A 15,637-nucleotide genomic window follows, 5' to 3' on the forward strand; every position below is an offset into this window, starting at 1 on the left:
AATGTCAAATAAACTACTTGGTCAGAGAGCTCGACTCAGACGCGCCAACTCTCTCCACATCACTTGAGCCCCCTCAACAAAAGCAATATTATGTAAAAACACAAACAGATTAAAAAAAAACCTCGAGATGAAATGAGTTTTCGAACCACTTTATTAAAAATTCTCAAAAATACAAATAAGTTCACGTTTTCTTCAAATACAGTCAAGTAAAAACTTCTCAAGTAAGAAATATTCAACACATTTTTTAGTGACATAACTACAATAAAAAACATCTTCTGATTAATTGTAACACACCATGATCAAAACATTGATGAAGTGAGAGGAAATGAAAAGGACATAGGTAAAGATTAAGAAACAGTTTCCTGCCAGTCAGTGGAAGCTGGACATTGTTTATGTCATCACATTCAAGAACTTTCTGACATTTTTTCATGTGATGAGTTGTATTTTTATTTACACAGTCACTATGTTTGTATATGTAATATTGCTTCAGACACTGAAAACTATGGATGATATAAAGTTTATTGTTTGTTTTTTTTAAAAACTGTTGTTCTGTCTGAAGTGTTGGTGGTTGACTGATGTCTTGGCATTTTAAAGAGACTAAAACCGAAACATTTAAATGAAGGGTTTGTCTCAAGCTGCATCAAAAATGTTACTATGGATCAACACATTCCTCAAGTTGAGCATCAAAGCTCAATCAATATTTGTCCTTGTTGATTCTTTTGCCATGTCTTCATACTGGCATGACAGTACAGTAAAGAGTTTCCAGAAGGATATTTTAACGTGTGAACTGGACATCCGATCCAATCAGCATATAGTCCTAGAAAAAATGAAGATCACCATCTATAGTTAGTATACATTTCTGAATTATGTTGATCAGACACATTTAAAATGTACATATCATATTATGATATTATAATAAAATATGTGCATAATGATAAAAAAGCTCTCGTGTCTGACCTGAAGGACCTGAAGCTGTGTGTTCACAAGCTTCATCTTTCCAAGAGTAGGGAGTGGGTATCCCTTTGCGAGTTGAGCTAGGAAGCAAAATTGACATTTTCATGTTACTGTCTCATCATCAGCATCATATATATGCTTGTGTTCTAAAGAATTACATGCTATGGGGGGTGCAGATGTCCTTGTGGTTAGGATGTGCCACATACAGAGGCTATTCTTTAAGGGTGCGATCACACTGTCATACCTGCTGTGCCTAAGCAGTAGGCTACTGTGCCCCAGCCTCCCCCCCGCTGGGGAAAGGGGGCTCTAGTTGTGCTTAAGCATGGCACGGTATGGGAAGCCAGTGTGATCGTTCACTTAGTAGGCATCCTGGGTTCAAGTATGACCTGTAGCTCCTTTCCGGCATGTCATCCCCCAATCTCTCTCCCCCTGATTTTCTACTTGGTTTCTTATTCTCTCTGTCTATATATTTTTTAGCATTTTAAGCCAGTACAGGGGTCAGAAATCAGGGAGAAAGAGAGTTTTGAATAATATGCAGAAATGGAGCCACTGGTTGGATTCAAACCAGGTCCGCCTGCATGGAGGACTAAAGCCTCTATTATACATGGAGTGCACATACTTGCACCCAAACATTTATTTAAGAGTGTTCCTGTGTTTGTAAGATGAAAAAAGTGGGAAACAACTGGATTGCATGACAAATGCTTTAAATTGCATTTGGCCAGTTTCTTATGAAGAAAAATGATGCTGCTGAAGTAAAACTAGAGAAGAGGTTGAAGTAAAATAATATCAGAATATTAAACCCCAAAACCCCATACTCCACACATATGAGATATTGATTAAAAAATCAAGAACTCACTGTTTAGTTGAGGTATCACTACTAGTTTGAGGACAATGTTGAGGATGTCATCAAGGGACTGGACCTGCAGGTTATAGGACGGGGTTAGTGAGTACGGTTGGTACTGATGATTCACTTTGTGACTCGTGTTAGAATGCAGCTCTCACCTGAAACTCTCCAACATAACTAGTCCCCAGGGTCAGACCCAACCTGTGCAAATTAGGAGAAATTATTCAGTGACGTTCATCTTTACACAGACCTCTTGGCCCTATTTTTTTCTTCCTCTGAGAGCATGCAGTGATTTTTTTTTAGTAACTCACTTGTTTAGGGTGATGGCCCCAGCAATCTTCATTCCACTGACAAACACTCGGGCGCTGACACTGATGTCCTGTAGAGGCAATATGGTGAGAGAGTTTCATCTTAGTGGTTTTCAGACGTACAGAGTTTTTACCTACCAGCTGTGTCACCTACCAAGTTAAGAACGAAGAGAGGAGTAAGTGTAGCATTGGGTTGGATAGCATAGGCCGTCACTGCAGCAGTGGCCTTAACTGTGGCGTTGTTGGGCTCAAAACTGATGACTGGATCTTTCGGGGCATTGACCAGGAATTTCATCTTCAGACCTGGGAAGCGTTTGGCAATCTAAAAATACAACAAGATATTGCTGAGAAACTGCCAGTGAAGATGATTCTTCTCTTTACAAGGAAGTAGGTTGTTACCTGAGGGATGAAGGCTCCAAATGTGTTGGTGTCAAGACGGATGGGAGAGCTTTGTGGGATCTGTTTTAGAGAGTCAGTTAGTAATAGATCTGTGTGGCATTGTGAACGTAAATTGACAAAAGAACAAAGAGGAGGCATCTAACCATGTCATCTGTGATGTTCATGCTGAGGACTCCAGCTCTGTTGTAGACAAAAGCTGCCGAGTTGGCAGTGAATGTGGACACACTGATGTATAACATTTCATTGACTTTGGGTGGGAGAGAAAATTTGGGGGGTGAGAATGGAGGCTCCTGGTGTTTCCCGATATTGTAAAATTCACCCTAAACAAAAAAGAAACACAAAGAGAGAAAACCTATAAATTCAACAGTCCGTTTAGTCAACGTAAAACTACTAATCAATCTTTATTTGTATAGCACCCATTCATGATTTTTTTTTACCATCTCAAGACGCTTTAAAAAAGAGCACGTAAAAGACCTTACTATTTGCTAAACAAAGGCTCAGGATAAAAAAAAAGGTTCAGGATGCTTCACAATGTTTACCTTCAAGCCCAAGTCTATAGAAGATGCTGACACTGTGGGCGATGACACCATGGAATATTCTATCTCAGCAAACTCGTCCACTTTGGCTAAAACTGCAGAAAGATAGAAAGTCTGTCATATGTTCACGATTAATGAAATATTCAATTATTTGGAACAGATTATTTTACCATTGAGGGTCTTCAGTTTAGGATTCAAATCAGACACAGCATCAGCCACCAGAGGGCAGAGCTGCAACAATAAAGAACAGATGCTAAAGGAACTTGATGTTACACAGTGATTACTGACCAGAGAAATCACTATTTTGAAAATAACCTATTTACTAGTAGACTTGAAAAATGCATTTTATCTCTTTTATAAGGATTATTTAAACAAATAATCTTTTCACAAAATGTTTACTGAAGCACAGTTTTGAAGAACTTCAAACTCCAACAGATGTCATTGGAAACTATATTCATTACTGGCTTACATTTACCTTAAAAATACTGCATATGTTTGTGTTGCTTTTCATTACCACAAATAAAACAATGAAGGTGAACATTTTAAAACATTTGAAACCCATAGCCCTATGCTCAAAGGCCACATATCAAATGTTATGTAGCACTGCATGACCATTGTCTGTGTACACAGTTCATTGATTGATTCATGCTATTTGAAACTATGTATTGCAAACCAAAAAATAAACCAGATCCAGAAATACCTTGGCCTTCTCTAGGTCTGGACTAAGGAAAAGTGAAAAACTTTCCAAAGCTTGAGTTAAAATAATAATCATCACAGGATAATCAAAACCTGCATACATGTTGATATTATATTACATTAGTGCACATGGCATAGGAAACCTGCATATTTTAGAAGGCGCCATAAATGTTGAACCATCAATGCAAGTTCTTGAGCGTAATATGATGTTAACAATGGAAACCAATCAACTATTTATTTTTTAGAGACAGCCTTTCTTATTTCAGCAAGACAATGCCAAACCATATTGTGGATATACAGTATACTGTAAGATCAGTATGGATTCATAGCTAATGAGTGTAGGAGCTTAGCTGACTGTCCTGACTTGAATTTAAAATGTTTGGAGCATTATGAAATGTAAAATAACATGGAAACCCTGTGTTGGATAGCTAAAATCAGGCATGAAGCAAAAATGGTAGATAAATCCAAAACCTTTCCGAAAGCAATCAAATGTCTGTGTCTACATTTGATATGTTTTCTCTGTGAAATTTTAAATTATGCAGTTTAAATGTTTTGTAAGTCATCACATTCTTGATTTCACATAGCATCCCAACTTTTAAATGGGCTGAGGTTTTAACTCTTCCTCTAAATAAAAAGCCTATGCTATTCAGAATAACTCTTTTTGGGGGGATTTCACATGTGGAATTGGACTCCTGTGCTAAATGAAGATACTTTGGTGAATACAGTATGTGAGAGGAAAGGATGGTCATCACAAACAGTGGGTTTAAGGCTTGTTGGCTCTCACCTTTTTCTCCAGTGCTTTTCTCAGAGCTTTATCAATGAATTTTCTGAAAAGATTGTACAGCCAGCTGGAACAAAAGGCAACAACAGGAATTACACTATATGAAATGTATCAAGCACATCAAGTAAAACTAGAAAATATTTCATTCATCCACATGGGTTTAAACATAGGGCAGAGCAGGGTACCTTCCTCCACCGTGGAATTTGATGCTTGCACTGCCGACCGTTGCTGCACAGCTGACAGTACTGACATCAGGTCTTCCTGTCTTATCACTCTTGACAGCAATACTTGTTGTAATTGTGAGTCCTCTCACGTTCAGATCCAAAGAGCCGTGGGTCCTCCTTTAAAAGAGATGAGTCACTGCTGCATAAACTACATATAACAAAAAACTGAACTATGTAAGCCTGTAATAAGTATTATTTTTTCACTCACAGAAATCGGTGGAACTTAACCCTCCAGTTTCCATTCATACTGAGAAAGGCATTTTTAATGCCCAGTCTTAAACCAGTCCCTGGCACCAGACTTAACTCAGACAGTGGTAGTCCCACACTCCTTATTCTCATACTGGAAGAGAAAACGTGTCTTTATGAAGGTTCTTAAAATAACACCAAAGGTTACTGTCTATGTTTCTTATAGAACTGACAAGAGGATGGATGAAATGGTTGCCTTACTTCGACAGGCTGTACTGGACCTTGCCAATAGGACGCACCTTCACTTTCCCGGAAATATCTGGGATCGTGATGGTTTTGAGTTTCTGCTGTATTGAAGCCATCCCCAGTTGTCTTCCTATAGCAAACGAAGCAAAGGGAACATGTTGACGAAACTCTGCAGAGATCTGTACTTTTCAACTGTGACAACATCATGCAGGAAAACCTACCATATTCAAGTCCTTTCTTTGTTAGTCGGACTTGTACTCCGGGATTGGTGCAAAAACTAAGTGAGGTTAAAGCCAGCAGGGCCAGCAAGCAGCGCAGAAACATTTTCACTGTTTGGAGATAAAAAGGAGACGGTCACAACCAGGATAATAAAACAGACAGTTCTGCTTTTATGAGGTAGATTGATTCTGAGATTCCTCACCTATAAAAGAGGCATTATACAGAGGATTCCTCGTTCACATATTTTCCTTTTTTGGATAAATGATTCTTTGTAGGCTAATCTAGTATTATATATGAATAGGATGCATTGGCAAGACTGATTGATGGACCGATGATGATACAGTTGAGGAAGTTATGCTATTAAAGTCAAGTATCAAGTGTGACAGGGTTCTCAAACACTTAAATATTTTATGAAAGATTCATAAAGCCATAACAGTTTGAGATTTATGATATAACACTAAACAGAATCCTATTTGCCCATTTTTTGTCTTTATTTCATGAGATTGCTGAAGAGAAACTAATGTTAGACGAGAGAGTGGGTAACGACATGCAGCAAAGGGCCAAGGTCGGACTTCAACCCATAGAAGCTGCGACTAGGACAACAGCCTTCGTACATGTGGCAAAACCACAAGAATAAAGTGGCCATTGGTATTCAAGTCAATATTTTTCATAACCTAAAAAACTTAAAATAGTTTAAGTTACCTTAAAATTGTACTGAACACAGTTCTTGTAAGTAGATGTACTTTCAACCACAGCCGTGTAAAGGATTGGAAGTCTGAAAGAGCTGACTGTTCTGTAGAAGAAATCACATGACAACAGATTGAATAAAGTTTGGATATGGATATGCACATGATTAATATCAAACATGATTAATAGAAAGCAGAAACAGAGCTTGCTCGCGTGTTGCTCTTGTTGCTTTCCATTTAGCAGTGAGACAGCTTGTAACACCTCACACCTTTTAATATTATGTTTATGCATTACTAACTATTGTGCTGCAAACTCTTGCCGACATGTAAACCCTGTCCAAAATACACTCCAGTCCGACTCTCTTCAACTCTTTCCAGTTCTATTCTTAGCTTAATATTTCACCGTTTTCTTATGTCCCTTGCACAGATGCAAAACTGTAGTGCACTTCTCGCAGGTTGACCAAGGCTTACAGCAAAAGTCATATATAGTGTTAAGAGCAGGTGCCACAATGTGGACATGAGAGAGACACTACTCTCCCTATGAGTCTATAAGAGTGACTTTGAGACGGCTTTGTAAGATGGAAAAGTTACATATTGTTGCTTTAATCAAAACAGAGAAAATCTTCACAATGTTTTTTGTAAATTTTGTAAATGAAGCCATATACAGTCAAATGACACCCACTCTTACCTGAAGCAGTAGTTAGTCTGGTTCCTTCTGATGTGTTCGTCTGAATGCCAACGAGATGAAGTGAATGACAAAGGGAGGAACATGGCCTCTAATATACATACTCAATACGGAACTGATAAGGAACTTTTGCAGATAATGCAACAATAAGGAAACTTGAAATGTGCTTTATCTTCATTTCTCACTTCGAGGCTCTCATAAAACTTATTGATTGATTGTTTGCTTGATTGATTGCTAGAACTTTATTGTCAGACAAAGTCTGAAACTTGGCCTGAATCACTACAACTCCATTTGCAACATAAAAATAAAAAAGACATGACAGAGACACAGACATTTAATGATGACTTTGCCTAAAGAAGTCACAGAATGCTAACAATGGTTTAGAATTGCTTTTTAAACAATTAATCTTTATTTTCATCGCAGTGATTCATACCAAATATAATCTCCAGACACGTTAGAAAAAGAGCAGGTCTAGATCTTTTTTGTATTATTTACCCAAAGTTAAGTCACCATGAGCAAAGCACTAACAAACATTATGCAAAAACTGAGCAGAACCATGTTGAACAGCCATCCGCAATAATTGTGTTGTGCTTGAGAGGCAACAGAGGGAGATGCAGAAAAAGAGACAAATAGATTCAAATAGAGCAACAACTACAACCACAAAACATCAATGAATAAGAAAGATTTAAAGCTACAATGCCAGTAATACTGGTAAAAGTATGTGTGGTATTAGCAGTAATAATACAGAATGATAACAGACTGATCATTCGTATTATAGCATTAGCAACCCTAAGGACAATGAAACTGATGGTGGGAGTCTGGCTGTCAACACCAACAATCCAGAGGAGCCTGTGATGGATAAGGGAGCTCAGGGCCACCAGAGAAGTTATATGGTTAGCAATGGAAATGGTACGTTCATATATACAGATAAGGATATGCAACAACATGATGTTAATGTATGCAAAAAATAAAGAGAATGAAATGTGCCAGGTCCCCCAGCGACAGTTCGATCAAAATATCTCTCCGAGATCTTTACAGCGAAACAAAATAACTTCTGTCTTGTCTTTATAGCAAAAATGTCATGACTTCATATTTTTCATGACTTTATGTTAAAGTAAACAAGATCTTTTTTATTTGGTCGCTTGCCATATTCTTGAAAATATTTGTTTCAGATTTTTAGTTTCTGTAGTGAAGCACTAAGCTAATCTCTCTGCCAGTTAAAAATGTTCTGTTTTAAGGGGCCAAATCTACAGCTCTTCATACAAACAGATCCAGCTGAATGGGAATAAGGGTAATATAAGAGTTTTCACTGATTCTGAAACATGGTACTGAATTAAAAGCTGCTTGGATTTATTTGTGTGGAGGGGGCAAGTCTGGTAGGGAGAAGTCAAATGTTTTAAAGAAATCCTATGAGGAAAAAGGACTTGCTGGAAAGATCGTTAAGTTTTCAGTTTCAGGGAAATAAGGGCTATAAGGTCAGGGTGTGACTCAAACAATGAGAAGGTTTACACCTGGGCGAAGCCACGTGAGTCCAATAAAGACATTAAAGCTGTGCTAACACTGCTATTTTTAAAGTCCATGTGAATAATAAAGTCACAAATGATTTTTATTTCAGCAGTGCAAAGGATTGAATTGGATAAAAATGCAAATTATGCTGTGTTAAGATGGCACAGCAGATGCTTGCCACAGTACTGTGCTTTTCTTATTTTGTGTTTATTCTTGATATTGAATGTTACAGTATGCCTTGTACAAAGAGAGCACAGTTTTACCAAAGTAAAATTCCTTGTGTGTAAGCATACCTGGCCAATAAAGCTAATTTTGAGAAAATTTGACTATAGGCAAGGAGAGTGGTAGACTTAAACAAAAATACTGGCTGAAAGATTTACAAAAAATGGTTAAAAATACTGAGACTGTAAAAGTAGGTCCTGGAACTGAAGATAGTTAGATCCTCATAAGATTGTAACTCCTCTGACTAATATAGGTTTGTAGGCAAGACCTTTAAACTTGGGAGACTTGTAAATAATTACAAGGCCATCCTACACGTGCAGAAAGCAAACAATTTCATCATATCTGTGTTGGTTCAATTTAACCTTGAAGCCGCATTAAATCATGTCCTTCATGTAGAGACTAAAAGTGAATTTATTTTCTTCCTCTTTTCAGCTTTTGTTACCATAACACACAAAGGCCCTCTCCTCCCCTTATGGGACAATGTATATTTAAGCTGCATTCATTATTCAGTGTTTGTTTTTTTTTCTTTCTGTTAGTCGATATAAAAGTACTTCATTTTATGCACTAGTTTTTCTTCTTTGCAAAAAGGATACTTGAAAGTTTTTGCAGACAGGAATAAAATGATGAAACAGCTTTACAGAATCCAAATGTGTAGTTTTGTCCCATATATCGTTTCCTTTTTTATTTTATTTTATTACTTTTTTTTTAAAGATAAACCTTTCTGTCCTGGCCAAGTGTTTCCTTTCCAACTGTAACTTTGCTAAATGTTGCTAAGTGCTGATGGTGGATTGATGTTAATATAACAAAGAGTAAAGCCTGCTTTTTGTGTCTTGAGACTCTTCTTATTAATTGGCGCCATACAAATAAAGATTGATTGATTGATAAGCAGCAGTACCGTTACGGTTTGATACAGTGGGCAGCCAAAAACTAGAAAAACAACCATCAGATTAATACATTAAAAGACATTCATTAACACATAAAACAGCACATTATTTGTTCAAATGAAGCATAAAAATGTTAATAAGATACATTACGCTGAACATTCACAGAATGAGGTGTTGCCTCCAAATCATTCAAAATCACCTTAAAAGCATCCAATGATACCTACTCTTAACGATTCTCTTTTTAAAAAAAAAATGTGTTTAGACTTAAAGTTGCAGCGACTCGAAACACCTCATCCCCTAGTTCAGTTCTGATCTTTGGAGCAGACATTGAAAATAGGTTCTGAAACAGAAGCTTGTAAATTCCTGATAAGGTTTATTGACATCCTGGGTTAAGCCACGTGAGTCCTCTGAAGACGTGAAATCTGTGCCAAGACTATCACTATCAATGTCCACGTGAATATTAGAATATTATCACCTATGATTATTGTTTTATCAGTGTTAAGGACTACTGTATATTTGATAAAAAAAATAACTCTGCAAATTTAGATTTAGAAGCTCGGAGGGCTGTAGATTATAACAAATAATATGGCAGAAAGGTTTTCAAAAAGTGGTTCAAAAAGTTTCTAGAGTTGATAAGAAGACTAGAATTAAAAACCACTCCACCAACTCTGCCAATGTCTCCATGTAAGTGTTTTTAAATATTTGGGGGGGCTTTTGTGCCCTTAATTGTGAGACAGGACAGCAGATAGATTTGGAAATCAGCGACAGAGCGAGAGAGGGTAATGACATGCAGGAAAAGAGACACAGGTCGGATTTCAAATACACGTTGCTGTTGCCTATCCCTCATATAGACAACGTGCATTTGTGGATAAACACCGGGCAAATGTGTCTCGAGATAACACCTGTTATGAATTGACGCTATACAAATAAAGATTGATTGATTGATTGACTGATTAATTTCCTGGGGCCTGGGCCCTAACTACTCAGCCAACAGCACCCCAATGAATATGAGTTTTGAAGCAGCATTATAGGATGTCAGTTTTATGGGCTTGACAGTAATCAGTGGGCTCTGAATGTAGCTGTACTGTCCCAAATACACGTTGTTGTTGCCTACCCCTCATAGACAACATGCATTTGTGGATAAACACAGCGCAAAGACACGTCTACTGACAAGATACAGTAATATGACAGGATCTTGATGAAATAAGACTGTGAAGGCGTCTACAGCCCGTTGGTTGCAAACTGTTTGCATGTGAAGTATGTACAGCCTATGTGTATATATTGTATTGTTTTTTTTGTTTTTTTTAGCTTTTCAAGGCTCAATACCTTTTAAAGTTATACAGCTATTTTTAAGATCGAAAAGGAAGGGATAACTTTTTGACTTATGATGCATACATTGATTCTTTTTTTTCAAAAGCTGCTAAACATGAAAGATATGTGACACTGATTATAGTACAGCCTCATGTTACATCGCAATCTGTTATGACTAATATCTGTGGGGGCGTTCACTCTGCTGTCAGATTGCGTCCTTTGTGTTTATAGTTTTCCAGTACAACATGTGAGTTAACCATTCTGTTAATTTCCAGTCTGCTGATGTTGTTTTGTACCAAGACTTGTTTTATTTGTCTGCCTGCCTGCTTGCCACACCCACACACTGAAGTATTTAAATCTGCCTGCCTCCTTTGTCTTTGTGCCAGCACTTGGGTCCAGTTTCCCTCCTTTCCTGTACATTTTGTGACACTGAATCAAAACCCGGGCTTTTTTTTTTTTTTTTTTTTTTTACAGCTTTTTAGATATTTCAAACTAAACGCTTCAAAATTAGTCACAGTAACAAAAAGATCATCATTATAAATTCCAACTTGCAAAGACAGATATTTGAGAATAAAGATCTTAACCTTGAAGTTTAATTTTCTGTCAGACCGATGCAAGTGGTTCACCGACTTGAGCTTGAATAGTATTTCAAGAAGACTATAAGTCTTCTGACAAAGACAAAGTGCTTTTTACTGTACAGGTCAGAGGCTGCTGTGTAAACTGTCCATCAGTATTTACTAATGATTCACACGATGATGAAGCAGTGGAAGAAACTTCGGGTTAAACGTCTTGCCCAAGGACGCATTGATGCTGCGCTGCAAGAGCTGGAGATTGAACCCCTGATCTCCTGTTTGAGAGATGACAGACACCACAGTACAACTGAGCTGTATGGAGGACCTTCATGGCAAATGTTAGCAGTGGGAGTTCAAATTATTGCCATGTATTTATGGGTTGAATGTGTGCATGATAACAAAAGGAATCTGCATATCAACAACATTGGATTTTTAAATGATTTCTTCTTATAGCCCTTGTTTTTCCTCTCCTGTCAGATGATTCTTGACTTTACATTCGACGGTGGATTTTTCTTGTCAATACAGCAAAAACAGACTATTAGAAAACAAAATCCCATAGATGTTTTCCAATAGCTGAAAACATGTTGTCAAGATTGATCATGCTGAAATGTAAAGTAAACAAAAGAAAACACTTAAACTTTTTTAAACATTCAACTTAAGGTCAGAAAAGGAAAACATTTTCTAAACTAGACACTGACTTTCCTTGACTTGACTTTCCTTTCAATTTCAACTTTATTTGTGATGGACAATGTGCAATAAAGAACATACATGTGACCATTTGATGCATTGCACAAGAATTAGCCTTAGGCTAATTTACATCTGCAGTCCCTTTGGCAGGTAACAAAACACCACATATAAAAGCATACATCACTCAGCAAGTAACAAATAGCAATACATACATAAAATGTCCCTTGCAGACACACGCACACACACCAACACACACAACAGGCCATGTCAGCCCAACTATGAACCTTAATGAGGTCACAGCTGAAGACTGACAATAAACGTCAAAAGTAAGTTGACAAATTGAATCAAAGTGGCCTTTGTGTGGGTTCAAAGGGACTCTTTGTGATTAATGAATGTTCTTATCAAGTTATAATCATCCACTCTTTTCAACTTAATGTTTTACCACATGTTGAAGCTTTTCGTCAAATATTAAGAGGTGACACAATTGCTCTCCAGGAACAGAAACTTTTTTGATCAGAGCCATTTTTAAATGTTAAGTTCTTAGATAATGAAATACATTTTTTATTTTATTGATAGTTTATCTTATTGGTCACCTACTTTACTGAAAGAAACATTAATGAAGAAGATTATATTATGTTCTTTTTAAAATATCTGTAGACTTGTAATGCTGGTTGGTTTTATTGCTGGTCCCAGCCATATTAAATTGTGTTGGAAGATCGAGAGCGCAGTGCTCACCCCTGCTCCACTTTCCCAACTTGGGTACCCATGAGACGTACCCTTTAGCCCCCCTCATTGCTCGAGTGGAGCTGCTCACTGGCTGATCACACTTTGGTTGCAAAAGGCAGCTTCCAATAGTGAATATATGTCTTCCAATACAAACTCAAAATAGGTTTGCTGCAAACTTTTTAGTGGCTGCATCCATCACATTTTTTTGAACTGTCTAATGCAGAGAAAGTGTTTGCTAGCTCTCCAGAGACAGTTTTCTTTACCGGTGTGAAAAGTGGTCGTATATTTCTGCTTGATGTAAAAGCATTACTGTCCTTCAGCTAACCATAATTTTGGCTCTCAGGAGCACAAAAGAGTGTATTTTACTGAGTAATTCATTTTCTTGTTTGTTAAATAAAAAAGTAACTGCTGAAAGATAAATCATCAAGGATAATGAGTTAATGCTCCCATAATGAATAAATATAGTATATATATCCCGCCCCCCATTTGAAACCACTGCTCTAGTGCTCACTGTAGAGGAGTTTGAGGAGGAGTTCACAGCTCTCCTCTGCTGCTGCTTGCAGGTTTTCTACATGCACACATATTATGTATCATTATTCCCTCCTGTACATTCAACTAATCCTACCTGCACACCCACTCTAAGAACAGGACAGACTGTGTGAGCGTGAAGTACCTAACAACATACTGATAGGCTGTGCATATGTATGATAACTAAATTCCAATGTTGATTTTGCTACACAACATTTCAAATGACACATGTAAACCAAAGTAGGTTGTAAAGTAGGTTGTACATTCTTGACGCTGACATGGATGTCCAATTTGTCAAGCTTCTGCTGTTATTTTCATGATCTTAATTTGACCTTGAGATGTCATGCAAGGGTCATCTCAATGTTGCATAAATGTCAGCTAATGTTCCTGCTCAACCAGATGTTAGTTTTAATGATGCAATTCCGCCCCCATGAGGCTAAAAGACAAATTGCATCAAGCTTTTAGATATACTGTATGTCCAAAATAGCCAACACGTTGAATGGCAGCTCCTCTGAAAATTTTTAGAAGAAGTCTCTTGTTATAGCATATTGTTTCTGATACCCTATTTTGGACCTGGCCCTCTAGAATCTGCAGAGAAAACCCCAACTTATTTTTGGACTTCTGTCCATCCGGGCCTCCCCACAAAAATCCCTTTCATTCTTACCAGCAGTTGAATGAGTTCTTTAAGTTCTTTTTCACTTCGAAGGTTGATGTACAAAGATTATCAACATTTAGGGGTTATGAGTTTATATTAATGAGTTTACAACAGTTTGTTAGTTGATGAACCACATGCAAAAGAATCCTGCATTAAACTTGTGATAACTTATTGTTCCCTTGAAATAAGTTTTTTAATTTCTTGTTTTTTCTGACTCTATTTCTTTTAACTTATTAACTCAATTCATTTATTTGATTGCTAAGTTCATCCAGTTTCTCTCTCACAGCACATACTGTAGGTCTGACCTCAAACTCAGAGGCGACTGTGCTTTTTCCATGGCAGGCCCCTGTCTGTGAAATCTCCCCCCATCAGAGAAATTAACTAATAGAATTCATTCAAACCTCATCCTTTTTTACTTGGTCTTTGAAACAGGACACATATTTTAGGTATGTATCTGTTTATGTGCATTTGCCTGTATGTATGATTGTGTGTATTTGTATGTAATGCGTATGTAGGCTACATGTGTATATTGTTTCTTTCCTTTTCTTGGTTTTGTTTTGTGTTTTATGCATTGCCTGTAAAGCACTTTGGTGTTATACAGTTAAACTTGACTTGACTTCATCTGTAAAATGGCCTGTCCTGAAATGTTCTAGACACAAAATTATTATTCTAATGAAGATTCCTGAGTTTAAATGTGTTTTTGGGTCTTTGCTGCTATGTGCTTGCTGCCAAACCTCCAGTGAAGTTGGGGATATTTATAAAAGTTAATAAAATATCTTAGAATATCTTAGGTAAAAACCAAGGGCATAAGACCTTGCAAAAGTTGGGGCTGACAAGTAATGGATGGCTCAGATGGCACCCTGTGGTCACACTGTGGGCAAACTCATTACTCCTTCCTCCAAGGTTTTTCACCTCAAGGACATCCTCCACCTCATTTCACTCACAGCCAAAAAAAACCTCTTCGTCTCTCAAAAGGTAGCTACACCGCAAAGCAAGCCCAGTGTCCAAACTTAATTATTGATTTCACTCTAAATGGGGACATTTTGCTGAATTGAAAAGGACTTGAGACTTGTAGCTTCAATAGGAACATTTAAGTCAGGTAATAAATCAAGTTAGATGTAAGATCATTTTCTCATAGACTTCCATTTAATCAGACATATCTGCGACAAGTGAGCTCTCTCACTCTCAAAGAAGGTACTTTCATTGGCTTTTATGACCTAGAGGTTCCAACAATGATATACTGTACACAACAGCCTAAGTGTAGAAGATACTTATTGTTATTTCAAATTTGCATTTCCTGTTTTATCAGTCCTCAAAACAAAAAACAAACAAAGGCTCATGTGGCTGCTCTTACAGTTTCAGTTATATTATCTTAAATCAAGGTATTGGACAGATATAAACCTTGACGCCCCTACCCACTCCTGAGCATGTGCAAGAAATCAGTTCTACAGTACCACTAAAATAGGGCAGTTCAACATGACAGGATCCATGGCATAGGACGAATATCTCCTGCAGAGCCGGACCGCTCGGTGGAAACGGGGCATAAGAGTTCATATATTATATCAACCAACAAAAGAACTTGTACTCCTTGTTTTGGGCTTACTTGTGCCTGCAGTAGATCCTCAGTGGTTGGAAATGTAGCACAAGTCCACCACAATGATGCAGGTAATCAGGCCTCATGCTTCTCTGAAGATACATGTCATTGTATATGTGGTCCTGTGGTACTGTGGTGAGGCTCCGAGAGATGGCCTTCTGAAAGTTGGGAATACAGCCACAGTCCTT

At 37.5% G+C, this 15,637-nt stretch overlaps 1 protein-coding gene across 1 annotated transcript; it reads right to left on the reverse strand.

Moving 5' to 3' along the window:
- Positions 1–743: 743 nt before the first annotated feature.
- LOC306822292 (bactericidal permeability-increasing protein-like) lies at positions 744–6,151 on the reverse strand. Its single transcript, XM_079341203.1, has 16 exons — positions 6,096–6,151; positions 5,392–5,503; positions 5,190–5,300; positions 4,951–5,082; positions 4,704–4,859; positions 4,522–4,585; positions 3,212–3,272; positions 3,045–3,136; positions 2,649–2,825; positions 2,506–2,565; positions 2,261–2,428; positions 2,110–2,177; positions 1,957–1,999; positions 1,811–1,874; positions 958–1,034; positions 744–817 (listed from the first exon to the last, which is right to left on the reverse strand). The coding sequence occupies exons 2-16, from the start codon at positions 5,496–5,498 to the stop codon at positions 776–778; spliced, it is 1,422 nt and encodes a 473-aa protein (XP_079197329.1). The 5' UTR covers positions 5,499–5,503; positions 6,096–6,151; the 3' UTR covers positions 744–775.
- Between the last annotated feature and the right edge of the window lie 9,486 nt (positions 6,152–15,637).

Source organism: Symphodus melops, assembly GCF_947650265.1.
Source record: "Symphodus melops genome assembly, chromosome: 4".
NCBI classification, from domain to species: domain Eukaryota; kingdom Metazoa; phylum Chordata; class Actinopteri; order Labriformes; family Labridae; genus Symphodus; species Symphodus melops.